The following is a 25188-nucleotide window of genomic DNA, read 5'->3' as shown; positions in this document are numbered from 1 at the left end:
GGGACCTTGATTTCCAAAGGAAATGCAAAATTAACTTTCATCAGAGAACATAACTTTGGACCACTCAGCAGCAGTCCAGTCCTTTTTGTCTTTAGCCCAGGCGAGACGCTTCTGACGCTGTGGCTTGACACAAGGAATGCGACAGCTGAAACCCATGTCTTGCATACGTCTGTGCGTGGTGGTTCTTGAAGCACTGACTCCAGCTGCAGTCCACTCTTTGTGAATCTCCCCCACATTTTTGAATGGGTTTTGTTTCACAATCCTCTCCAGGGTGCGGTTATCCCTATTGCTTGTACACTTTTTTCTACCACATCTTTTCCCTTCCTTCGCCTCTATTAATGTGCTTGGACACAGACCTCTGTGAACAGCCAGCCTCTTTAGCAATGACCTTTTGTGTCTTGCCCTCCTTGTGCAAGTTATCAATGGTCGTCTTTTGGACAGCTGTCAAGTCAGCAGTCTTCTGAGAGACCATTTGTCAGTTATAACATGTTTCACTTTCTGAAATAAATCACCTTTTGAGATATTCTAATTATGACCAGTAGAGAGATTCCTCTGCTCAAACCTTGATCAAGACGCTGAAGATCACTACCAACAGTCTCCTTGTATGAACAGAGTCACTGTTTCACAAGGGAAGTGTGTTTTCATCCCACTCAAGTCATTTACCGACTTACAAGTCTACATTAACAGACACAAGACCTGGTATACTGCGTTATAAAATTGTTCATTTATTCCCCCCCCCCCTTATCTTCATAAGTCTTCTGCAGCATCCTTATGGTGCCTAGGAGAAATTGATTAGGACTTTAAACAAAACCCACACACAAACCCTGAGGTAGTAGCATAGTTTACAGACTCACCTTTCCATTAAAGCACCGATGTTCACATGGCCTATCTGCTGCCAAACACACTTCTGTAGAGCACATGAAATAGATCTACGGGGAAAAAAAAAAAATATGCATGCATTCTCACAACACGAGCCGCATGTGGCCCCATTGAAAACATGGTACCAAATGACAGTGGTAACAATCCGGTGTTGTCAATTGGGGATGGCCGCCGAGACTGATAATTGAAATGTTTACAGGGTCACCAAATATACTTTGGCAGCCGTTAATACACAAGTAAAGTCTGTGTGGGAACCAGGGACAAGTTGCCTCTACAGTACAAAATCTCAAGTGAAGGCAATTCAATTGGAGCAGAGACTTCACACTTGAGAGCTAGACAAGCTGTAGTACAGACTTATTTTGTAAATTTCATTTCAGATTTGCAACCATAGCAGGATAGGATACATTTAGTCAACAGGTTACTGTTCCATTTTAAAAAAGGAACCCTGTAAATAACAAGTCACAACATTACTGTGTCAGGGAACTTCTCAGTCTGCACCAGTTGTATACAGCGTAGCTTTGACCATTTTAGGCCCATAATGGCTTCCTGAATACTTACTTCTTCATCAAGGTATTTGTTTGTCTTTTGAACCATAAACTGGAAGGCATCAACCACGAACCGCCTCTGGTGACGATTTTTGCAGTCAATGATTTTAAGGATGGACACATTTGGAGCATAAAGGTTGGGACACCTCGAGAGAAACAGCTTATGGTTAGGTGTACAGGAGGAAGATGTGGTTCAATACACATTGAGTTCAGTCATGCTTACCCTTCATAAATAAGCACCAGTGCGTTCCTTGCAGAGCGAGGGTAAGCTACACAGTAGTTGACAAGGATTACCGCATCTGGTTTTGGAGATATCAGGCGCAATTCAAGATAGACTGGCTTGCCAAGGAGCAGTCGCAAGGGCCGGTTGTTTGTGGGAAAGTAGCTTGAATACGTCTGATCTTTTGGGGTTAGACAAAGAGCAAACAGTCAATGAAGGACAAAAAGTCAATTTGAGACTTACTCCAGCAGAATTTAAGATTGTACTTTGATTGCAATTGGTTTAGAGTGTAAGGCATAAATACCTGACCTTTAGCAATTCTCAATTCAACAGCATATAAGCCACTAGAGAGGACCGCTGATGGCAAGCTGGAACTCGGGGTCTTCACCATGTAGCCAACGCTGGTTAGTGACTGCGGAGCAACACCTGCTTTGCTATAGCGGCACTCAACCATGAACCTATGCAAATACATGGTTAACATTTAAGCTTAGCACTACACACAAAAACAATAGAGTGGTAGAATTGTGCCCACAGAGTCAAAGTGTATTGTGTAACCCACTAACCTGAGTGGATCACGTGTTGTAATTACACCATACTGGAGGGTCAGAGATTGGACAACAGTCTGCACTTCAGCCAGGTAGATAATTGTCTCACCAACTTCCTGTCAAGAAAAGGCATTTGAATGTAAGATCTTAACTTAAAGTGCACTTTATGGCACACGATTAAAAATCTAAAATCTAGATGCGACACTATCAACATGTGACATAACCGTGCGCCACAATGGCAGGTCAGGGTGAGGAACTCCAGGCAAACGTAGAGGGCTGCAGCATTAAATATGCCTGTATTTGGGAGTATCAGGACATGCATTGTACTTCCTTTCACACAACTCTTGCTCAGAAAAGGGTAGCTATCAATTTGTTTATTTCAACCAGTGAATTTCTCGTGTGGCAGGTTGAGAGTTCCCCCCCCTCCCTCCACTATGTGGCACTGCACTGGTGCCCTGACAACTGGATGCTGCTGCTGTGGCCTATAAGTACAGGTGATGATGCACCTGTGGCAGCCTCTTACCTGGGTGGGCGTCTCAACTGTTGGCAACGGTGGTCCGGTGTTGTGGTGTGCTGATGCGAGTGCTGTCACGGCCTGTAGCGCAACAGTTTAGCTGATGTTTAACAGCCCTAAACCTGTGGAGTCACCTGGTAGGCGTTCTGTATGTGCATGCAACATTGCTCTTGGTCCGTGTGGCAAGTGTGCCGTCTGCCGATGTAACTGTCTGCTGTGTGCGGTTAGCGCATTGTGGTTAAACAGTGCTCCCTGATTGTTTCAGGGCAAATCGTTTGCTGTGCGGGCTGTCTCGCTCTGGCCTGATTGTGTGCACGCGCTGTGGAATCGTGGGGGTATGTATGCATGTCTCTTGTATCCCATTTAATTGGATATATACACACATGCGAATTATATAGTTGTACTAAATCTTCCCCTCCCTCTAGTGATCCGCTGCACTGCTGCCTCAGCAGGGGTTTGAATGGCAGCTTGGTCTGTCTGCCTCGTCTCTGGGTACATCTCCCTCTCTCCCCCCCCTGTGGGATTGTCCTCTGCCTGGTCGGCCCAGTTCCCGGCTCTGTTTTAGCACTAAGCGGGCTTGCTGGTTTTAGCATTTCTTTGGGCCTAGTTCCTACACTCACCTAAAGGATTATTAGGAACACCTGTTCAATTTCTCATTAATGCAATTATCTAATCAACCAATCACATGGCAGTTGCTTCAATGCATTTAGGGGTGTGGTCCTGGTCAAGACAGTCTCCTGAACTCCAAACTGAATGTCAGAATGGGAAAGAAAGGTGATTTAAGCAATTTTGAGCGTGGCACGGTTGTTGGTGCCAGACGGGCCGGTCTGAGTATTTCACAATCTGCTCAGTTACTGGGATTTTCATGCACAACCATTTCTAGGGTTTACAAAGAATGGTGTGAAAAGGGAAAAACATCCAGTATGCGGCAGTCCTGTGGGCGAAAATGCCTTGTTGATGCTAGAGGTCAGAGGAGAATGGGCCGACTGATTCAAGCTGTTAGAAGAGCAACTTTGACTGAAATAACCACTCGTTACAACCGAGGTATGCAGCAAAGCATTTGTGAAGCCACAACACGCACAACCTTGAGGCGGATGGGCTACAACAGCAGAAGACCACCGGGTACCACTCATCTCCACTACAAATAGGAAAAAGAGGTTACAATTTACAAGAGCTCACCAAAATTGGACAGTTGAAGACTGTAAAAATGTTGCCTGGTCTGATAAGTCTCGATTTCTGTTGAGACATTCAGATGGTAGAGTCAGAATTTGGCGTAAACAGAATGAGAACATGGATCCATCATGCCTTGTTACCACTGTGCAGGCTGGTGGTGGTGGTGTAATGGTGTGGGGGATGTTTTCTTGGCACACTTTAGGCCCCTTAGTGCCAATTGGGCATCGTTTAAATGCCACGGCCTACCTGAGCATTGTTTCTGACCATGTCCATCCCTTTATGGCCACCATGTACCCATCCTCTGATGGCTACTTCCAGCAGGATAATGCACCATGTCACAAAGCTCGAATCATTTCAAATTTGTTTCTTGAACATGACAATGAGTTCACTGTACTAAAATGGCCCCCACTGTCACCAGATCTCAACCCAATAAAGCATCTTTGGGATGTGGTGGAACAGGAGCTTGCACGTTTGATTCATTTGTGTGGCGTTTAATTCTTTTTGCCACTGTATTTCAAATGATTTGGCCCATATTTTTTATTCAATAATGGCATGCCTTGTTAAAGAACTTTTGGTTGTCTTCAATTAGTATTTTGTCAATAAAATTTGTTTACATGTGAAACTATGCTCTGGCCTTATTTCAGGTGAACCTGTGGGACCTCTTGATTGTAGTTCCTGGGGTGAAATTCCCCAGGTGGTGTTCGCAATTTTTAAAAATTAAAATATAGAATCACATCCTCGTCATACCACAATTGCATGACGTCTTCACTTGTTTACCATCCCAGTAGGTCTAAATTGTTTCTAAGTAACTGAATGAATGATTGAACTGTGGGGGAAACACGCCAATATTACAATGAGTGCGTGTCCATATTTACAAGTTTAAGCACTTAGTGTATGGGCGATCTCAGCAACTTAGAACTAGCTGAAGAGGGCGAACCGGTGGGCTTTAAGAGGTTTTATACATTTAAAGAACTTCTAAAAACCAGACCAGGTGTTTGAGTCCTGCATTTATTTTTTAACAAATTTCCACACCAGTAAAAAAAAAAAAAAAAAAAAAAGGGGGGGGACAGATATCGAAGGCAATCACTATCCAATCTGATTATTTGGCGCATGCGAGACTCAGATCAGATTTTTGGTAACAGTGTTAACAGCCCAAGTCACATGGAATCTGATCCTTTACAATTCAGGCAACTTTAATATGTAGCCCAAATCAGATAAAGATATTATGCAGATAAGCATAAAGTTGAATCTAATCAGAAGTGGTACTAAATGAAGAGCTGTTTGGGAGCCGAAAGGGCCAGCTCTTGGAAAGGAAGGGATCCATAATATCTGACTCCCTTCAAAGAGCCCTAATCCCATCACTGAATCCTACTTGGCAAAGCTATGACCCACCCTGCTCCAATTGGCTCTGACTGTCAGAGAACAGGATGTTCTTGCTGTTCTGCTGTCTTTATCAAATTGGCTGGAAATTGTTAAGCCATAATGTCTAAAACCAAAACTGTTCACAGGATAGGTAGCAACTCTGTTGCAGAAAGTGAAATAAAAATTAGGTTTTAGTAGCCTGAGATTGTTAACATTTGAAACACCACCATCTCCCCTCCAAGGATCTTGCCAATGTTCAGTCAATCTCAGATGTGGGCAATAAATTGGAATTGAGTATTAAGGACCGCAGTGTGAATATAGCTTAACTAGGACAAAGCTTTTAAACTAAGTTTTACGGCAGTCAAGTTGTGAAGCATCTTCCAACTTGCTAAAAACAAAGTGGAAAGTGCAATTGAAAAACAAAGGGGACGACTTACATAAGCATGAACTCCACATTCTGTAACTTTGAAGTTAAAGATGGCAACTTTGTCGTTGACAATGACTGGTTTACAGTTTGTACTCCCATCACTCCCAGAAATAACGAGCCTGGTGGGGTCCACAGGGATGGATGCAGAGTTGGCACGAATGGCGAACACAAAGTGTTGATTGACAGTGCACTCTACAGAGGAGTGGGGGGGGGGTCACTTGAAATAAAGACATTTCCTATTTGAATTTTTTTAAACCACGTCTCCCTAAACAGAAGCCTCACCATCCATTGGGTAGTAGCAGGCAGATGTAGAAGAATTCACACAGCATCCCATCATCTCACAGTCTGAGGACAATATTCTTGACTGGCCACAAGTCACCTGCTCCCCTGTGGGTATCCCACAACCTAATCGGACAATGACAAAAAAAAACACATTGACATCAAATACCTGTATAGTGTTAACATTAGTATTCAGCACATTTGCTGAAGGCAGTTTGTACTCACCATGGGGCCCTTGTGGCGGCGACCCTGGCCGCTGGGGCCCTTGTGGCGGCGACCCTGGCCGCTGCAGACATGTAGGCCGTTGCGGCAGCACTGGGATTGGGTCAATGTGTTTTATTTGGCCGCTGGAGTGAGGGAACACGCCTGGGTCAAACTTCAGACTTCTCTCACAAGATGTGGTAGTAACTTGTGTCTGATCAAACTCGTCGACATACAACAACTGCAGGCTGTAGCGGTCACTCTGTAATATTCAGAGCTTTGAGGATTGAACTCAATTCAAGACATACAAGACTAAATGCAACAATTTTAGAAGATTACACAGCCAAGGCAATTACTTTACAGTACATTTACAGAAACCTACCTGTTTCACATAGCACCCTGTGAAAGGTACAGCCAAGGTTTTAGTCCAAGGATTCACTTCATACCCACAAGACTCTGGAGCATCCATAACAGACAGCAGGTCCTTTGAGCCTGATGGACATGAAAGCCCAGTCAGTTTACAACATGCATTCAGCAAAATAAAGACTTGAGTTTAAATATGCACAACAGTCAAGTACATACCCACAACTTTAACGTCACTCAATGAACCGGTCAGCAGAGTAATTTGGAAGCCAACATCACCGCAAATCACATCTAGCCCAGTCCGACGCTGACCGGTACTGCTAGTCTGGCTCCTTGAAGGGATATCTTCAAGTTCCATCTGGAAACCACCATCAGTACCTCTGCGCCATGTTCTTGGACTAGAAACTACTGCATCAATCTGGTCTCCATGGTTAGCAAAATTGTATGAGTTTCCACTGGTGTTGGCACCTTGAACTTGAAGTAATGAATCCTCAAGAACTGCATCTTCACTGTGGTCGTCCTCCCTGCGGTCATCTAGAGGAGAGAGGCGCAATTGTTCAGATGACTGCAGTCAAAAAAATACAGCCATTTCCTGTCAAGTCAATGTAAACAGCCCAACCAAATAGCTTCTTCCGAAGTCTTCATGACTAAGCAGTTGCTAGAATGACTGAAACAGACATCTCAGGTCATCTATGCTTGATGCTCTATGCTCATGGAGTTACATAGGCTAATAACGTCTCATAGGTTTGATCCACTAAGTTAATTTAGTTTGTTTTTAAACAGCAGAAGGATCATTGTAGGAGCCAATTTGATTGTAAATTTAAATATTTGCATGATTTGTTCATGCTCATGTCCTTGCAGGTCCAAAAGGAATAAGGAGTGTGCTGCAGCCTAGTGGCATAGCTGACTGAAGGAGCATACGGTTTAGACCTTGTGTCAATTGTATTGTTATCAATACCTTAGTTAACATTTAGTTCATGCAATCATTTTCTTTCAACCTCTGTAAGCAGGAAGTAAATAAACACTCATGTTGGAACACACCATCTGGATATAATTTTTTTTGGTCATGCATTTCTACAAGCAAGCTTCTTAAGTCTCAGTCCATCCAAGAGTGACACACACACAGAAAAAAAACAAGGTGATAACAACAATCAAAGTCTGTGACTTAACTCTGTAAATGACAGTGATGTCTGTAACCATCCCTTATAAATTACATTATGGTCCAGCTGTAAAAACATATGCAGACCCAGATTTGTTAATATGGTGAAGTTCTTAATGCAGGCTTATGTGAAAGAAGACATTTGCAAGAACCTGCTTTCAGTGACCACACGCTCATTATCAGTGCTGTGTCATTGGTGGTCGTTTACCTGGCGATGTAGCACTTCGTGGTTCAGACAGCTGGCGGCTCTCATAAACATTAGTACGTTGAATTTTCTTTATCTGTGGCCATCCCTCTACTGAAACCAGCAGAGTCACAGTCAGGACCACCAGCAGCTCAACTCTGACACCAACCATGAAGCAATGTGAAGGCTTTCCTGTAACTGCTGAACACCCAGACAAAGATGTAGCCTCTTGAAATGCTGCAGGTGGTGGTTTGAAGTTAATTGAGTGCACCTGGTGACTACTGATTGGCTACTCAACTAAAGTCACAGGTTTGGGAATGGAAACCACCTGTTTACTAAAGGAAAGGCCTATTTCATGTTTCTAAGATGTTACAGTTCTTTTAAAATAAATCAATTGACCAACATTTAATTATGTAAATGTATGACATTATCTTACAAGTCACAGGCACACAGCCTGTGCAAATACTTTATTGGACACTTTTTGAAATCAGCTGTTTAACCTCTAACTAACGAACCAGCAGTATCAATGACCCTGGCAAATGACCCCACTGAGGTTAAACAGCTGAGTTTCCCTGCCAGTCAGTCAGAACTGAAGAAGTCCTTTGGATGAGGGACGAAACGCCTTCCAGTATCTTCCACCACGTCCAGTTGCCCTTGACTTTAACCTTCGTTGGATGAATAGTGAATATTCTCTCTGACCAATCAGCAGTCGCGTTTTCACGTTACATTTTAGTATCCCTCAGCTCGCTTGGAACCTCGACGGAGGTGAGGTGATACGAAAAAAAGTACCTGGAAGCAGGTACAACATTTCTACAATGGAAAACCAAACAAAGGGGAGTTTTATATACAGTCTATGGTTTAAGGGGCTTAACTAAAATCAAAGGGCCTCCGCTCAGACAAGCTTGGTTTGAGGGCGTGCCTGACCCCCACTAGCCGCTTGGCAAGCTTTATGACGCATTTTCATTGTGACGTCACAAGTAAAGGAAGTGAAGGGCTGGACTACAAAGAGCTGTTTTCAGGGAGTTCAGAGCATAGACAGTATATTACTGGACGAAGCCACTCTGCTGATTTGAATGGAGAGCAGTGAAGCCAGTTTTGGACCAATAAAATACTACTAGAGGGCTACTTCCTGTTGGCACCAGCGTCTACTGCGCATGATCGCGCAGCATAGCCGTGGTTTGATGACCTAGAATAACAGCAGAAACACCGTAATTCTGGTAGCTGCGTAGCTGCACCAACAAAAAGTTTCATGGCTCAGTGCGTTTGTCTGACTCGGATCGTCACTGATTAATCAGCCCACCTACGAGGCTCACCTGTGAAACACCAATGCAGTGAAACACTGATGGCCGAAAAATTTATAATCTAAGCAATACGGTTACATCTCTCATGTGCGACGGGGTGTCACAGGGTTTTGACGTCATTTTTGGGCCTACATGGATCCCTCCATGCAGGCTTTGGTCGGCTTCACTGTCCGATCTGTCCCCTTGGTTCAGAGCAGTGCTTTCTGTGGGAGATGGGAACTCCCTTTGGGCTGGACTTTGGGCTTTTTCTAACAATTAATGTAATTCTTTTTTTGATCAAAACATTAATGTATTCAGGCTATTAAGTATTCTGTTGCATGGCTGTGTGAAGCTGAAGGTTATCTTTACAAATTTGGTGTCGTGCTTGTTAAAAAAAAAGTATTTAAATAACATTTATTTTAATTATGCCTTCAGCCCAGTGCCACAGTTTAGTGTGAAGATTTTTATTTTATTTTGAAGTGTATGTATGTGTTAGGGTCCTCTTACACTTAATCTTTTAATATTAGTATTATTACTATTATTGTTATGGCTTATAGATATAGATGTATTGGGTTTTTTATCCTTAACCTTTCCTTCTTCTATACTCCTTATGTTAGGTTTATGTCAGAGCTGTTAGATTGTTTTGGTGTTTTCCCTCTCTTGTTGTTCCTCTCCTGTCCTGGAATGTTCATTCAAAGCCAAGAGATGATCTCTGTTCCCCAAAACATAGAAACCTAGACTATGTAAATGATTATGCATCTCTTTGCTCAGGGCCAGACGCCTGAAGCTGCCCTAGGCAGCAGGTCTCTGGACCAGCTGTTTATGTGTCAATAATTTGCTTAATCCCTCACCAGAGAGATACAATTTCCACGACAAATAACACCAAAAGAATTAAAACAATTTATTGCCTTGTGAAAAATAAACAAATTATTAATAAAACTATATCCCTCTCCTTGGTGCAGTCATGTATTCTAAATATATACTAGTAGCATAGATAACATGCTTACTGTGGCATAGTTTCCTTTGCTGTTGCCTGCTCCTGCAAATACTAAAGAAGACCGTGGTCTCTGTGTGAACTGATTATTTTGTAGAAAAGTAAAAATGTTAAAAAGTATTAAATAATTGCATGAGTGTGAGGGAATTAAAATAAATTGGAAGGAAGTTACAATTGTGTTCATATATTTAATGTTTTGCTTAAAGAAATTATGAGAAGTGCTCTTTGGTGTGAACCCATATAGACACTTTAAAAGTATTAAAATCAACTCTGACCATGTTAATTTGGGTTTGCTGATTTTACTGTGTGGATGAGATGTCCCAGTGTCTGCTCTCTTTTATTTCAGTGAGGTCCAGGGTTGGGGAGTAACCGATTACAAGTAACGGCGTTACAAAAATAAAGTAACTGTATTTTGTTACAGTACAGAAAAAAAGGCGTAATCAGATTACAGGTACATTTTGTAATACAAAAAAACACTTGCATATTCTGAATCGGGGAACATAGAGGCTGTTTACACCTGGCATTAAAATGTATTTGGGTGATCAGATTGTGATCAGGTAGCACTTGACCACATGAGTAGTCATAAGTAGGCCTACAGGTATAAATGCACCCGAGACGCATTGAGGACAGATTGTGATCCAATCAACAAAACGTGACCACATGGATGCAAATATGTTGTCTATCCACGTACAACAACTACTTGGGTGGAAATATGTACCGGTCACAGCCTTCTGCAAATAAAATACAAATGTCTGACAGCGCAGACAGGAACCTACACAGTGTGTCCATTCAGTGTCATGCATAAACATGCTCTAACAGTGGCAATTAGGCCTATTGATCATGCTCAGGTTTTTGGTGAACTGATCATGTCCGTTTGTGGTGAACTAGGGCAGGGCAATAAAACAATAATGTTAATTATCGTGATGCAATCTTCCTCAATAACAATATAGAAATGTTCAATAAATATTTGATTTAATTTATTTCAATCACAAACGAATTAGCACTTTCTTTTCTATTAAGATATTTATTGTGTTGAGGAAAAGGGACTGAAAAAAGATATTACTTTATTTTTCTCATGCATATTTGTTTTGAATGTTCTCCCTCAGCTTTGTGAAGTGATCCACTGTTTGATACCAGGCTGCTTTTTGGAATCAAGTGTTTGTCATGTTCTGACCATAAAGAAAAGTTTAAAAGCACAATTAACTATCTGGTTTCTTCAGGAGCAAAAAATCTGCCTTTAAACTTATAATAATAAAAATAATGATTAAATAATGATTGTACTATTTTTGTCCATATCGTCCAGCCCTTACTCATACACTGCTGTATTAAACTTAATACAAACTACTAAAATAACCGAACTTAAGTTTCACTTTCACTTTCCAGCAGAGCTAATACACAGGCGCGCCGCTACAGAGAGGTAAATAATCCATGGAGTAAAACAAATCACGGTGAAAGACATACTTTAGAAAGTTATTTTAACCTGTAGCCTAGTTGCAGATCATTTTTGGCCCTGCGCAAATGAGAGGAGGACGTGATGCAGGCAACAGTTTGAGCTACACAGAACGATTGGACACACTAGGGACCATTCTTCTGCATAATGTAGTTTTAGCTTTTGCTAATTTACATACTTTCCCTGAAGTAAGGTTTTGAATGCAGGACTTTTACGTAATTTAAGTAATAGTAGTTAAGTATTTAAGTAAACAATTTTATACTCCCACCACTGCAACTGAAGTAGCCTACTTTTAGGACCAGACCTAATGTATATTTAAGGGCTGCAGCTAATTAGTATTTTCATTATGGATGAATCTCCTGGTTATTTTCTGTAAATGTGTGGAATTTTTTCCGTGAAAAATTAAAAAAAGGATTAATTATGTATTAAAGTAGTTAGCGATTAAGTTTGTGTGAACTTGATTTGATTGCGAGAGATTTAAAGATATCATCATCTCATCTTACCCTCTGTAAAGCATCTTTGAGTACCCAGAAAAACACTACATAAATCTAATTTATTATTTTTCAGCCCCTCCTCTGGGTCAACCTCCAAACATACTTTATAGTATGGTTTCCATATTGCAACTCAATAACCTTTAGTTAGACACTCACTGCCTCTCAACACAGGCTTTCTATAAAATAAAATGACATCTCAAGGCATTATTATTTTCAGTTTGAATAGTACTAATGGTGAGAAGTAAATTGGTCTTCATGTGTAACACTGGTGCCCCTTTAAACTTCAGCTTCAGTCACTTTGTATTCGCAAATTCTGAGATCTCCATACTTTAAACCAGCTGTATGTGTTAAACATGATTTATTAGCATTACATAGCCATTATATACCTACAAAACCACAATGATCAAGCTCCCAAGTGTCATTTGTTCAAACAGTCAGCAGATCAATAAGTATTTTAAAGTGATGACACTGATTATTGCTAAAATAGTCAGGTGGAACATGTCAAATAAAGTACCATTCTTACACAGAAAAACCATTAAACACCTTTCCAGGAACAAAAGAGGCATCCAGCAGACAGTCTGTTAAGAGCTGTTAGCACATCAGTACCCGTGTTTGCTAGTTGACTCTTTAGAAAGAATCAATAAAAAGCTGCACAGGTTAAATATGTGGCATTTGTGTAAGGTATCCCGATAAAGAATCAGAACATAACAGCATCTTTCTGTACAGTTTAAACTGCAAGAGACATTTTTTAATCAAGTGATTAATAAATTATGATTTACTCTCACATACATTAAAAGACTTAAAGCCATTAAGATGGAAGGAATCATTACATGGTGATCAATAATGATTGAATAATCACTGAGGTACAGATGTCGTGACTAGAATCATGAAATTAAATTTAAAAAAAATTTACAATCATACAACTTGTTGAACAAGTAGTACTTGTGCGTTGATGACCACCTTTCTTGAGTGTGTGTTGACTATAGTTCAAAAACTCTCCCTCTTTTTATTTAATTGTTTTTTACACCCTGAGGAAATTTGAAACTTAAAGAAAAGTGCACATTTCCAACAGGGATAGCAGGCTTAATGTGGTAGAATAATGGTTATGGCATGGGTGTTATGGAGACAACATGTAGAGATGATGAGAAGGGGCAGGTTAGTGCCCGGTGTGACGTCTCCCTCTCTGTCCACTCAATCAGGTGGAGGGTTGGCAACAGGAAAGCTCTCAGGACTCTGCGGCCTCTTTAGCCTGTGCCTTCATATCCTGCTTGTGCCTACCGAGAAGAAAACATATTATTAAGAATAAAATTTGAACAAAATGTTTTTTATTTGCCATCTGTTTCATGTGCTGCTTCAACACAGTCAATAAAAGAATCACACGTGAGCTGTAACAACTTTTTAATCAGTTCTGCTTATTATTTTTTTTAATAAATCATCATATTTAGTTAGATTTTATTACCAAAATCTCTCTGGGCATTGTTCTTTTCTAGTATAGAACTAGAGGAAATAAAAATCTTGATGCACTCATTAGTGTTGCCTTTAGTTATTACGGTGCAGCGCAACCAGCAACCGTGAGACTTTTTTTTTTTTTTTTTACCCTGGGTTTAATCTCTCAGGCTAAACACCAATACCCACACTTGCCTCCTATTTATGTGAGATATTTCCGGTGATTGCCACAGTACTCAAATTAAGACAGGAAGTTTGTCAGACACGCTTGATTTATAAGGACGTCCGTCACTCGCGCAAACACAAATACTACATGGCACAATCGGGCTTAGATGATTTGTTGTGTCGCATCACGAGTGCACATTTTCTGCTAAAATGGATGCTGGAATTGACCATCAATGAAAGATATGGTAAAATATCAGGCCTCTACCAGGGAAACTTTTATGTGGTTGTGTGCACATAAACAGTGCAGACATTTTACATAGGATGTTTGTTTGTTGACTACCTAGCTAAATCTTATTCAGTATATTCAGTATTCAGTACAGCAATCCAGAAATGAATCCTCCTTTCATGAAGTTATGTTTTAGAGAGGTGTTGACTCAACCTCATGGTCAGTTTGGCGGATGTATTTTCTGGTGGTGCTGCTGCTGATTTGAACTTGAACTGAGTTATACTGAGTGGTAGCTCTAATATTTTGTACCCTCACTGATATAAATGGGATGGACTTAATATTAGAAACACCTCAGTATAACACAAATTAAATTCAGGAAATAGCATTTACAATCAACTACAACTGTAACTATCTAGTTATTATTTAAGAATGAAAAGTCATCACATAAGCCCCTTTTCCATTGCACGGTAACGGCTCGTCTCGACTCGACTTTTTTTTTGTTTTCCATTGTGGAAAAGTTGTACCTGCTTCCAGGTACTTTTTTTCGTATCACCTCCGTCGATGTTCTAAGCGAGTTGAGTGGATACTAAAATGTGATTGGTCAGAGAGAATCGTCACTAATCACGAAAAACGGCAATAGTTTTAAGACAAAATATGGAGGTGTGCTTTTCAACACATCTGTACATCTGACTTGGGAGAAAACACATTTTCTGTAACTACTAGGATGTACATGACAATTAATATTTTTACAAGATTTTAATTTGGATTTGGAACCTTGATGCCAAAGTTTAATGAATGCCTAGACTGGTGCAGCTCAAAAATGCTTATTATTTCTAATTTAGCCTGAATTTAAGAGCAGACTTTTAATTTGGCCTGACAGGGATCCTGTTCATTCATTCCCTCACTCACACACACACACACAGGTAGTTTATTTGTCAACTATGTGCAATTGTTTCAGTTTTCATGGTCATTCAGTGAGTTTTACTCTTTATGACAAATGTGTATTGCAGCTGACACAGTAAGAAGTGTAGTAAATGTATAACATACTGTAATGTTAAACATTACACTGAGAAGTAGCCTCCCATTTTGCAGAATGCCCTGATCACATTCACACCTGGAAGCTTCCCAGTACAACCACAGTCTGATCTGCTGCCTGAGTGGTGGTAAGTTTTTAATCTGCCAGTCAGGGGATTGAACCAACAACCCAGTCCCAATCACAAACTAGGCCCCTTATAATAAGGTCAGATAATTCATTGGTCAGTTATAGTGATAGTACCTCCAGATTCTGTAGAGCTGCGAGGCTCCCGCGGAGCCGACAAAGAAGTTGACACAAAACAGGTTCCAGTTCTTCGGGATTATGACCAACGAGTATCTGGACCAGATCAGGCCTGGGAGGAGGAGGACAACAGTGGGTGTGAAGGTTATGCATAATAATGGTTAACCCGCTGTTGTATATGAGAACAGAGTCTATGTTTTGGCAAAAAAATAACAGATAAGATCTGTTTGAAGAAACACATTGCAAAAGCAGACACATCATGCAACCTTTAGCACAGATTGGTCAAATCTCTCTGAACACTGGACTCATCAATTACGAAATGCATGTCAAGAATTCAAGGTGAGAGTTTAAAAAAAAAAGAAAAGAAAAACACTGACTCAATTTAAGGCTACATATTTTGAAAACTTTGCAATAGGAAGTCTGACTTGTCCCTGTAATATAAAAAAAATGCACATTTTCCACAGATGAATTTAAACTTTTTTACACGACCGATAACTCAAACGTTTTCTGGTGCCTGGTTTCTTCTAATTTTCTCATTATATTTAAAAAAAAAAAAACACATGTTGCAAACTGAGAGGTTTGATGGTAAAGTCTCCGTTTGTAGTCCATATTAAGATCCATTTAATCTCATCTCACCAGTGGCTGTCAGCACTGCAGATTGGGAGGTACTGAGTTTGTCTGCTGGTCGAGTCATATCAGCCAAACCAGCTGCAACCAGACCCTGTAAAGATGAAAACTACATTTTACTGTATTTACTGTATGTTAACAGACTAATAATTACAGGTTAACTTAGGTTTATGGCAATGGTTCCCAACCCTGGCGTTTGGGACCCCAAAGGGTTCACGAGATGATTAACAGCAAAGAAAAAAAGAAAAACATCTTTCTGCTACACAAAATTTTGTCGATTTTTTCATACATTTTGTAGACGTGGCCCCAAATAGTCGAAGATTCGATAGGCAAAACCTGATTCAATCCCAATCTCACAGTCCAAACATCGCAGACCCATTATGAAACGAGAATCATACCATTTTAGCTACATGGGGTGCTCAACGTCTGACTTTACATAGAACTACCGGTTTTCTCCCAATAACATATAATGCTTAAATAAACATGTGAAAAGAAGCTTTTTAAAGTGCGTGAATAAATCCAAAACTGTAACCCTGACCCTGAAGGAAGGAGGTCAGCGCACATGTGTGGCGTAGCTTGTGTGTGTGTGGTAGAAGAGGGAGAGAGACCGAGCACATCCAAGAGAAAAGTACAGGAAAATACTGTTTTGGTTCTGAGGACTCATTACTACTATGGGCCTTTCCGAAACTACACCCTCACCACTTCCACTCTGACACGGAGTGAACTCTGGTCGGAGTCACCCTCACAGCCAAATTAAGCTCCCTAACCCGCGTAGGGTTTAAATACAGCGGCCAACTTTCGGACAAATACCCTCTCCCCCCAGCGTAAATAAGATCTGACGTTACCGCTGCACTCACTGCTTATGTGTATCAAATAAACAACAATTGTATTAAGATTCAGGACTGATGTTGAGGGAAAGTGTGTTTTTTGGAATAACGAAACTGGAAGCATTTGTCATTCATGTTGTGTTTGTGTCGAATATTTCTTTAAAAACGTGACTTTAGATATTTACGAAAAAGAAACATTTTATGAAAAGATTTATATTCATTGTAAAGAAAAGCCTATATATTTAAACCTCTTTATCTTAGCCTATATGAAAAATATTACATTCACAAATACAACATTTCAAAAGAAATCAAACATTAAATTGAAGCATTATATAGTCTGAAGAATTTAAAACAGTTAAAATGCATAAAGACTTAACTATTTTACTTTAATGCCTTTGTTGCTTGTTTCGTGATCCCCCTGTGTGTTGTACTGTGTTCTATTATTCTGTCGTTTAATGTAAGCTATTTTGTGAATACGATTTAATAAAAACAGTTTTATTGTCTAGCAGACAAGACCATTTTTTTATTAAACACAATATAACCTTTGGGTTTTACGAAATGGTGATATGAAATGTTAGTGTGATTTCGGAACTTAAAAATCCCACATTTTCACCACTCAATGTGACGGACCCTCCACATGAACGCGCAAACGGAGTGGAAGTAGGTAGGGAGAGGGAGTAGCAAGCAGTTTTGGAAAGGCCCTTTCTGTCCCTCAAGTCCGGACTGAATTGGTAAAAGGGAGCGTTTAAGTATGCTGCCCCCTTTGCTTGAAATCAACTGCAAAAGTTCCTGAATCTTCAGGAGCCAGTTTCACTGGTTGTTTTAAAGTACTTTTAATTGACATGGAGGCTGGCAATTGTGGCTGTAGATGTTATGATTGGTTATAAGTTAGATCCTTGTTGATGAATATTTAAAAATGTTTTGATATTTTAAGACTTTGAAACTTACTATTTATTCCCATTGTAAATTGTTTTATGTTGATATCTCTCTCTATGTCTGCAACCTTTTTAATTGTGCTGCTGCCTGTCTTGGCCAGGACCCTTTTGAAAAAGAGTATAATAAAAAGAATTATAATAAGTTGACATTGTCAGATAACACAAAGTGCATCATTGATTAACAGGCCACCACGCACAGATAAAAGCAGCATATGAAGAGGGGGGGTTGCATGTAGACAACGCTTTTAATCTATTTAATCTTTTAAGGGGTCTCGAGCCACAAAGGTTTGGAAACCACTAGTCTAAGGTGTCCTTACATATATTAAAACAGATTAAACTGTGTGAAAATGCCCTTACCCATTTAAACATCGGGGCCCAGAAGAAAACTGTTTTTGGACCTGGAATAAAAACAGAAAAAAAAAAACAACATGAAAATGGGCAGTTATGTTCTAACACTGGATTTCACAATATTTATTTTTTAAAGGCTTTCCCTCTGACGTAACTAAACTGCCTGCTGGGATTTTCTAATCACTGTAAATATGAAACCTAATTCCATCCAGGCAAGCGTGAATATCTGTATAACAGATACTTGGACACGTCAATGTGATGCACACACTGGAAGCAGACTCTTCAGAAAATCCAGTGTTAAATGTCCCCAAACACACTGGGAGAAGACACACGTACATGTTTGCACACAGGGAAGAAAAATGTGCAGGACCACAAAAAAGTTGCTGGTCTGGAACAAATAAGCTTGCTTTCTTCACATTCCCGCCCAATGCTGTAGGCTAAACAAAAACTGGTACTTCTGTTGCTAAAAATCGTCGTTGAGGGAGTTGGCTTTTGTCGCCGCCCCTTCATACCTAGTCAATGTGCCCTTGACAACCAAAGCTCCAGTACTCTTAATACGCAGACTAAACAAAGACCAGAACGACGCCTGTGACCCCCCGTGACTCCTTAAATCTCAGTACCCTCTAGTTAACAGAGCTGAATGTGTGTTCAAGTTGTACTTTGTGAACAGGAGAAACATATTCAGTTTATCAGGTACTTCTATACAAAATCTCCCCTTCATGAACGTCATAATGTTTTTGTTTAAGCTGTTGTAGAGAGGTCCCACTCATCATTTTGGAGGCTGTCCTTTGCGGTGCTGTTGACTGTATAATTACAGTGGGAGGTGTCTCTACTATACTTAGTCTGGGCTCATTTATAGGAAGTGGATTGTCAAAATATAACTTCATGAAGGTAGGATTTATGGCAGGACTGCTGCATTACACTGTGGTCCCAACAAACTGAGCTAAGAAGTTACTTTAATGTTCAACATTGTGTCACAAGACTTAGACAAATGAAGAATGCTATAAATGATATTAGATCTTAAACAATGAGACAATTAAGACTGAAACATATGCGATTAATCATTTGAAGTAAAAATGTCACATTCACTTTTTTCACCATCTCAAATGTGAGGATTTGCTGCTTTTCTCTGTTTGGTCTAAGTTTAAATTGAATATGTTTGACTTGTGGGCTGTTGGTCTGGCAAAGAAATACGTTTTTTGGGAATATTTCATGGACTGAACAATAAAATGAAATTATCAAATGCACCTGAACTCCTCTCAAACCCAGAATTTAAAACCACAATAAACGTCCTGGCTTAACTTTGCCTGTTATAAACTCCTCTTCCCAGACTGAGCAGCTAAACTTCGTGTTATCACAACAGATTAGGGTCCCACAGAGTGACACATTCAGTCAAACACTTTCATACAGCTCAGACATCAAGAATAAACTGGGGCTGCTGTTTAGACACAGGTTAGTGCATCCACATCACTTCCAGCTGAACACACAGATAACGTTACAGTTACAGATCCAGCCTGCTAAGTTAAGGAGCTGGATCATGAAGTCCACATTACCTGCCGGGTGGTTGTACAGAGGTCTCAGTTTGGCCGGCAGCATATGCTCGATCCGGTCCAAGATCCTGTGATAGGACACTCTCAGCGCAGCCATGACTGTAGATGATCTGAAGGAAATGAAGACCCGAACTCGAAGCTAGCTCGCTAAATGTTAAGCTAGCTAATTCCTTTTTTTAAAAAAAGCCACTGAATTTAAGTTCGGTTTGTCTTCGCCTGTTTGTGCGATGTTAACAGCTAAATAACTGAAGGGTCGGTTAAACGATATGAGAGGATGCTGCTGTGCTACTGTCGACCTTCCCCGGGAGCCACTGTGACCAAGCTAGCGCTGCTAGCTTCTCAGTAGCTTCTGTTTGACCGACAGGACGAGGTGACTTTCTGTACGACGCAACCTACCGCGGGAGGGGCGGGGCTCCATGTTTCCTCTATCCTCATTGGCCCCCCTGGTCAGAACGCCGATATGATTGGTTTAGATAGGATTCTTACTTTTCCTGCCCGGCGTATCTCAACTGGGTGGATGTATTCAGATTTTAGGCGTGATCATCAACATTATAAACACAATTTAGAGCTGTTATAGACTCCATACCACATTTCGAATGTAAAGATCCAAAGTTTTGATTTTATTGAATTTTATTGTAAATACTATGACGTTTTTATTCACAAAAGAATAGCCTACACATGTTTACTGCATTCCTGTGCAGCATTACATATTTCATATATAGTATATATTATGCACCACAAAATATTAGGCTTGAATTCCTAAAACATCAGCCTCTATTTTTTAAATTATATTCATTTTCACTGGTAGTCTTTATATAAATATTGAGAATCACATATCCATTAGCATAATAGAGTATTTTGTTGAGCAGAAATTGATCACCAAATGAGCAACACAGGTAAGACCTACTAAATATCAACATTGGCAGGTCCTGCATTACAACCTGATCTTGAGGGCCTATCATGTAGGTTTCATAACAGGGGCCCAACAGAGAGTTTTTGCCCTAACAGGTTAGTCCTGTCGTTGAGGACTCTGGAAAAGTCTGCAATACAGCAGTGCATGTAGTTTAGTTTAACAACCTGACCGGTTTTCTTCAAACTTTGAATATAATGGTGTCTTATATTTGTGCAAAGCTGAATTACTAGATATGAGATTCCAGACACACTCGATAGATGTGATTTCATTTCATTTTTATGAGGTAAAAAAGTGCACAGGGGTCTCAGAACAGCAGAGGTCCCGATAGTTCCAGGCTTACTGTGTTAAAATAGTATTTGGCAGAAATTCTTTTGGAAACATACACCACTAAAGGACATCAACTGACATGACAAAGACTTAAGAAGATGCCTCCTGAGTCCTGCCTTATTACCTGAATTTAAGGACTTGTCCCAAAGATGGTTCCTGTGTCAAAATCTAGTTTTTAGACCTTCACAATTTCACTTTGTTCTGATATGTTGCACATTGTGAAATTAATGTGTTCAATCAAATTACCACACTAAAAATCCACGGAAAGAGGGCTCAGCAGCTCATTTTTGGCCTGTAGCAAGTTAATCCAGCCTTGCATCTGTGACAAGATATCATCATCAAAGCAAATGCATTAAATTCACAAATGATGATTAAATGAGGTAGAGATTTACTCCCACAAAACCTTAACAATCATACTGGTGTTTTTGAATTTTTGTAGATCAATTACCACATTATCTTCTATTTTACTATTAAAAATGTCATTTTTTAAGTTATTTTTTCAGGCACAGTTTTGTAATATGATTTGAGACAGATGATGATGGAAATCTCTTCTATTTGCACGCAAAGGTAGATTCTGCAAGGTCAAAAATGCAGAGACCCCCAAAAAAGGAAATTATCTGCTAATTTTAATTTATAAACTGGGGTTATTGCGGTCAATAATCCTTCAAATTCTGCAAATTTGAAATATTGATAAAAACAGTGGATATTGATCAACATTCCTATGACCAAAAGCACTCCCTTTTGCTTTACAGGCCCACAACTTGAGAACAGAACATCCCACAGGGCTGTAAGTGGGCTCTTTCTCTTCATATTGAGCAGACGAATCTGCTCCCAATATCGGGTACATGCTTAACTTAAGGAAAATGTTATGGCAGACTAGGTGAATGGACTCAAAAGCAGACTCAAGGCAGGTTCAAATCCAGAAATATAAAGTTTACCTCGCTGGTCTCCAGAGACTCCAGGGAATGGAGACCAGCGAGTGAATTTCCAGGCGGGCAGTGAGCTGTGCACAGGGAGACAAGGTAAGTGATCTCACAAGAAACAAACAAACAAACAACAACAAATATAGCACGAGACTTGTTGGCCGCAACGCAAATACCACTGAGGTAAGCTGACAATCTGGCGATGAGTGAGGTGAAGAACCAGGTTGATACTGCAGAGTCTTGATAAGTGGAATGTAGATCAGGTGCGCAGGTGGAGGTGGAGAGCCAGGCCCAGACTGAGAAGCCACGCCCAGACAACACAGAGAGACAAACAGGGAGACTAACAGGAGACAGTGGGAGGGAAGAGATTAAAGGTTCCCTGTGAAGGTTTTAGAAGTGTTGCTTTAGCAGTGCTACTTGGAAACTGTAGTGAGCTAAGCTAATAGCTACTCATTAAATAAAGCTTCATTACACAGAAGCTACCCCCCAGTGAAATGTAGCAAGCTAAGCTACAACAATATGGCAAAAGTGGCTTAGTTACATCTAAGCTACTTTTAATTTTTAATATTTTATAGTTAGGTCATATATATATATACAGGTGCTGGTCATATAATTAGAATATCATCAAAAAGTTGATTTATTTCAGTAATTCCATTCAAAAAGTGAAACTTGTATAATGTATACATTCATTCCACACAGACTGATATATTTCAAGTGTTCATTCCTTTTAATTTTGATGATTATAACTGACAACTAATGAAAACCCCAAAATCAGAAAATTAGAATATTGTGAAAAGGTTCAATATTGAAGACACATGGTGCCACACTCTAATCAGCTAATAACTCAAAGCACCTGCAAAGGCCTTTAAATGGTCTCTCAGTCTAGTTCTGCAGGCTACACAATCATGGGGAAGACTGCTGACTTGACAGCTGTCCAAAAGACGACCATTGACACCTTGCACAAGGAGGGCAAGACACAAAAGGTCATTGCTAAAGAGGCTGGCTGTTCACAGAGCTCTGTGTCCAAGCACATTAATAGAGAGGCGAAGGGAAGGAAAAGATGTGGTAGAAAAAGTGTACAAGCAATAGGGATAACCGCACCCTGGAGAGGATTGTGAAACAAAACCCATTCAAAAATGTGGGGAGATTCACAAAGAGTGGACTGCAGCTGGAGTCAGTGCTTCAAGAACCACCACGCACAGACGTATGCAAGACATGGGTTTCAGCTGTCGCATTCCTTGTGTCAAGCCACTCTTGAACAAGACACAGCGTCAGAAGCGTCTCGCCTGGGCTAAAGACAAAAAGGACTGGACTGCTGCTGAGTGGTCCAAAGTTATGTTCTCTGATGAAATTGCATTTCCTTTGGAAATCAAGGTCCCAGAGTCTGGAGGAAGAGAGGAGAGGCACAGAATCCAGAATCCAAGTCCAGTGTAAAGTTTCCACAGTCAGTGATGGTTTGGGGTGCCATGTCATCTGCTGGTATTGGTCCACTGTGTTTTCTGAGGTCCAAGATCAATGCAGCTGTTTACCAGGAAGTTTTAGAGCACTTCTTGCTTCCTGCTGCTGACCAACTTTATGGAGATGCAGATTTCAGTGCCAAAGCTACCAGTACCTGGTTTAAGGACCATGGTATCCCTGTTCTTAATTGGCCTGCAAACTCGCCTGACCTTAACCCTATAGAAAATCTATGGGGTATTGTGAAGAGGAAGATGCGATATGCCAGACCCAACAATGCAGAAGAGCTGAAGGCCACTATCAGAGCAACCTGGGCTCTCATAACACCTGAGCAGTGCCACAGACTGATCGACTCCATGCCACCGCATTGCTGCAGTAATTCAGGCAAAAGGAGCCCCAACTAAGTATTGAGTGCTGTACATGCTCATACTTTTCATGTTCATACTTTTCAGTTGGCCAACATTTCTAAAAATCCTTTTTTTGTATTGGTCTCAAGTAATATTCTAATTTTCGGAGATACTGAATTTGGGATTTTCATTAGTTGACAGTTTTGATCATCACAATTAATGAAAACATTTGAAATATATCAGTCTGTGTGTAATGAATGAATATAATATCCAAGTTTCACTTTTTGAATGGAATTACTGAAATAAATCAACTTTTTGATGATATTCTATTTATATGACCAGCACCTGTATGTATGTATGTATGTATGTATATATATTAATCATACACACACACACACACACACACACACACACACACACACACACACACACACACACACACACACACACACACACACACACACAGTATAGGCCTAGATTATATTGAACCAACTTCATTCCACAGTAGCAATAGAAGAAAGACTAAAAACCAGCTCCAAACAGAGTGTGTGTGTGCGAGAGAGAGAGCTGCATCATACACACAGAAACTCTCCTACTTAGTGCCATATCATTGCAGCTAAATGGATTTCCTCATGCAACAAACAGATTGTTGTTTATATAAAGTTACTTAATTATCACATTATTACCATTAATATTGTTTGTTGTTTTAAAATTGTTCCTTTGAAAAGCAAGGCATATTTTTAATGTAACATGGGTCTATATTGTGTTTTTATTCCTCTTTCTTTAGTTTTTATAATGTCATTTCATTATTTATTAATTATCTTTTTTATTGTTTATATGTGAAAATGTAGCATGTGTGGAAGCTACGGCTCTTTCGGTCAATAAAAGAGCTTTGTTACTGAAAAGCTATTTGATCCAGAAAACAGCGACGCTACCACCAAGCTACTGAGAAATGTAGTTAAACTATAATGGCGCTACTTGTAGCGACGCTACTGCCCAACACTGGGTTTTAGTGGCATCTCTTGGTGAGGATTGTGAATTGCAACCAATGGCTCAGTCACTGCTCACCCCTCCCTTTACAAGCGTGGAGGAGAAGCTACAGTGGCCCTACACGTTCTGTCAGCTCTTGTGCTAAATAATACGTGTGGTCCTCCATTTGTTAAAATTTCACTTCTCTTCTTACTTCTAATAAACCAGTCGACTACTACTACTGCTATGCAATAGATCCTCCAAAACTTTACACATTGGACCTTTAAATAGAAATGTCAAGAATAAAGTTGAAATGGTACTTCAACTTTATTCTCATTATATTGACTTTATTCTCTACTTTCCCACTTTATCTCTGAAATGCAAAATATAAATAATACATCATCATCCTCACTTTTTGTGGCCCCTAATGCTCCGTACTGTTTCCCCGGATTAACCTGGTTATTTTACATGTCATTCTGTGTGTAATAATGATGTTGAAACCTGTTATATCTTTTAAATCACTTCTCAAGACATACTTTTATAAAACAGCCTTTTATTAACTTTAGTGCTTTCTTCCATTTCTATCTTGTCCTATATGTCCATTTTATCTGTATCACTGTTGCGAATATCTTATTTCTTTAACTTTACATAGTTCATTTAATTTGCCTCTGCCTTGAAATGTTTTTAATTTGTGTTCAACCATGTTAAGCACTTTGTAACTCTGTTGTGATAAGTGCTGTATTTATAAAGTTTATTATTATAAAGTTTTTATATTCCACACGCAA

At 40.0% G+C, this 25188-nt stretch overlaps 2 protein-coding genes across 4 annotated transcripts; both read right to left on the bottom strand.

The window, feature by feature from the left end:
• Positions 1-702: 702 nt before the first annotated feature.
• LOC119904263 (zona pellucida sperm-binding protein 4-like) lies at positions 703-8046 on the bottom strand. Of its 3 annotated transcripts, none has more exons than XM_038720779.1 (12): positions 7876-8046; positions 6728-7042; positions 6528-6637; positions 6170-6407; positions 5948-6070; positions 5676-5857; positions 2208-2305; positions 1954-2102; positions 1648-1825; positions 1438-1503; positions 855-929; positions 703-778 (listed from the first exon to the last, which is right to left on the bottom strand). In XM_038720779.1, exons 1-12 carry the CDS (start codon positions 8021-8023, stop codon positions 748-750), a joined length of 1713 nt encoding a protein of 570 aa, XP_038576707.1. In that variant the 5' UTR covers positions 8024-8046; the 3' UTR covers positions 703-747. The 3 variants fall into 3 exon arrangements, with proteins under 3 accessions (XP_038576707.1, XP_038576706.1, XP_038576708.1); XM_038720778.1 differs by having other exon boundaries at positions 1438-1570; positions 7876-8045; XM_038720780.1 differs by lacking the exon at positions 1438-1503.
• Positions 8047-12410: 4364 nt separating this feature from the next.
• On the bottom strand, positions 12411-19834 carry mpc2b (mitochondrial pyruvate carrier 2b). The gene is made up of 5 exons (XM_038720777.1): positions 19473-19834; positions 17929-17969; positions 15819-15903; positions 15183-15294; positions 12411-13343 (listed from the first exon to the last, which is right to left on the bottom strand). The coding sequence occupies exons 1-5, from the start codon at positions 19564-19566 to the stop codon at positions 13295-13297; spliced, it is 381 nt and encodes a 126-aa protein (XP_038576705.1). The 5' UTR covers positions 19567-19834; the 3' UTR covers positions 12411-13294.
• Between the last annotated feature and the right edge of the window lie 5354 nt (positions 19835-25188).

The sequence above is a fragment of the Micropterus salmoides genome, unplaced genomic scaffold, assembly GCF_014851395.1.
Source record: "Micropterus salmoides isolate LMB-PRFRI ecotype aquatic unplaced genomic scaffold, ASM1485139v1 Ms_hic_scaffold_15, whole genome shotgun sequence".
NCBI lineage: Eukaryota > Metazoa > Chordata > Actinopteri > Centrarchiformes > Centrarchidae > Micropterus > Micropterus salmoides.
This window is presented reverse-complemented; position numbering and strand designations above follow the sequence as displayed.

Bases quoted from the DNA above. Each gene is read 5' to 3' on its own strand.
- mpc2b (XM_038720777.1), bottom strand. From the start codon at position 19,566: ATGGCTGCGCTGAGAGTGTCCTATCACAGGATCTTGGACCGGATCGAG. The intron at 15,904-17,928 runs GTAAGGGCATTT...TCATCTTTACAG, and splicing joins GGGCCCCGATGTTTAAATGG to GGTCTGGTTGCAGCTGGTTT. The intron at 13,344-15,182 runs GTACTATCACTA...TCTTCTCGGTAG, and splicing joins CAGCTCTACAGAATCTGGAG to GCACAAGCAGGATATGAAGG.
- LOC119904263 (XM_038720778.1), bottom strand. From the start codon at position 8,023: ATGGTTGGTGTCAGAGTTGAGCTGCTGGTGGTCCTGACTGTGACTCTG. The intron at 1,826-1,953 runs GTCAGGTATTTA...TAACCCCAAAAG, and splicing joins TGAATTGAGAATTGCTAAAG to ATCAGACGTATTCAAGCTAC. The intron at 930-1,437 runs GTAAGTATTCAG...TTTTCCCCGTAG, and splicing joins ACAAATACCTTGATGAAGAA to ATCTATTTCATGTGCTCTAC.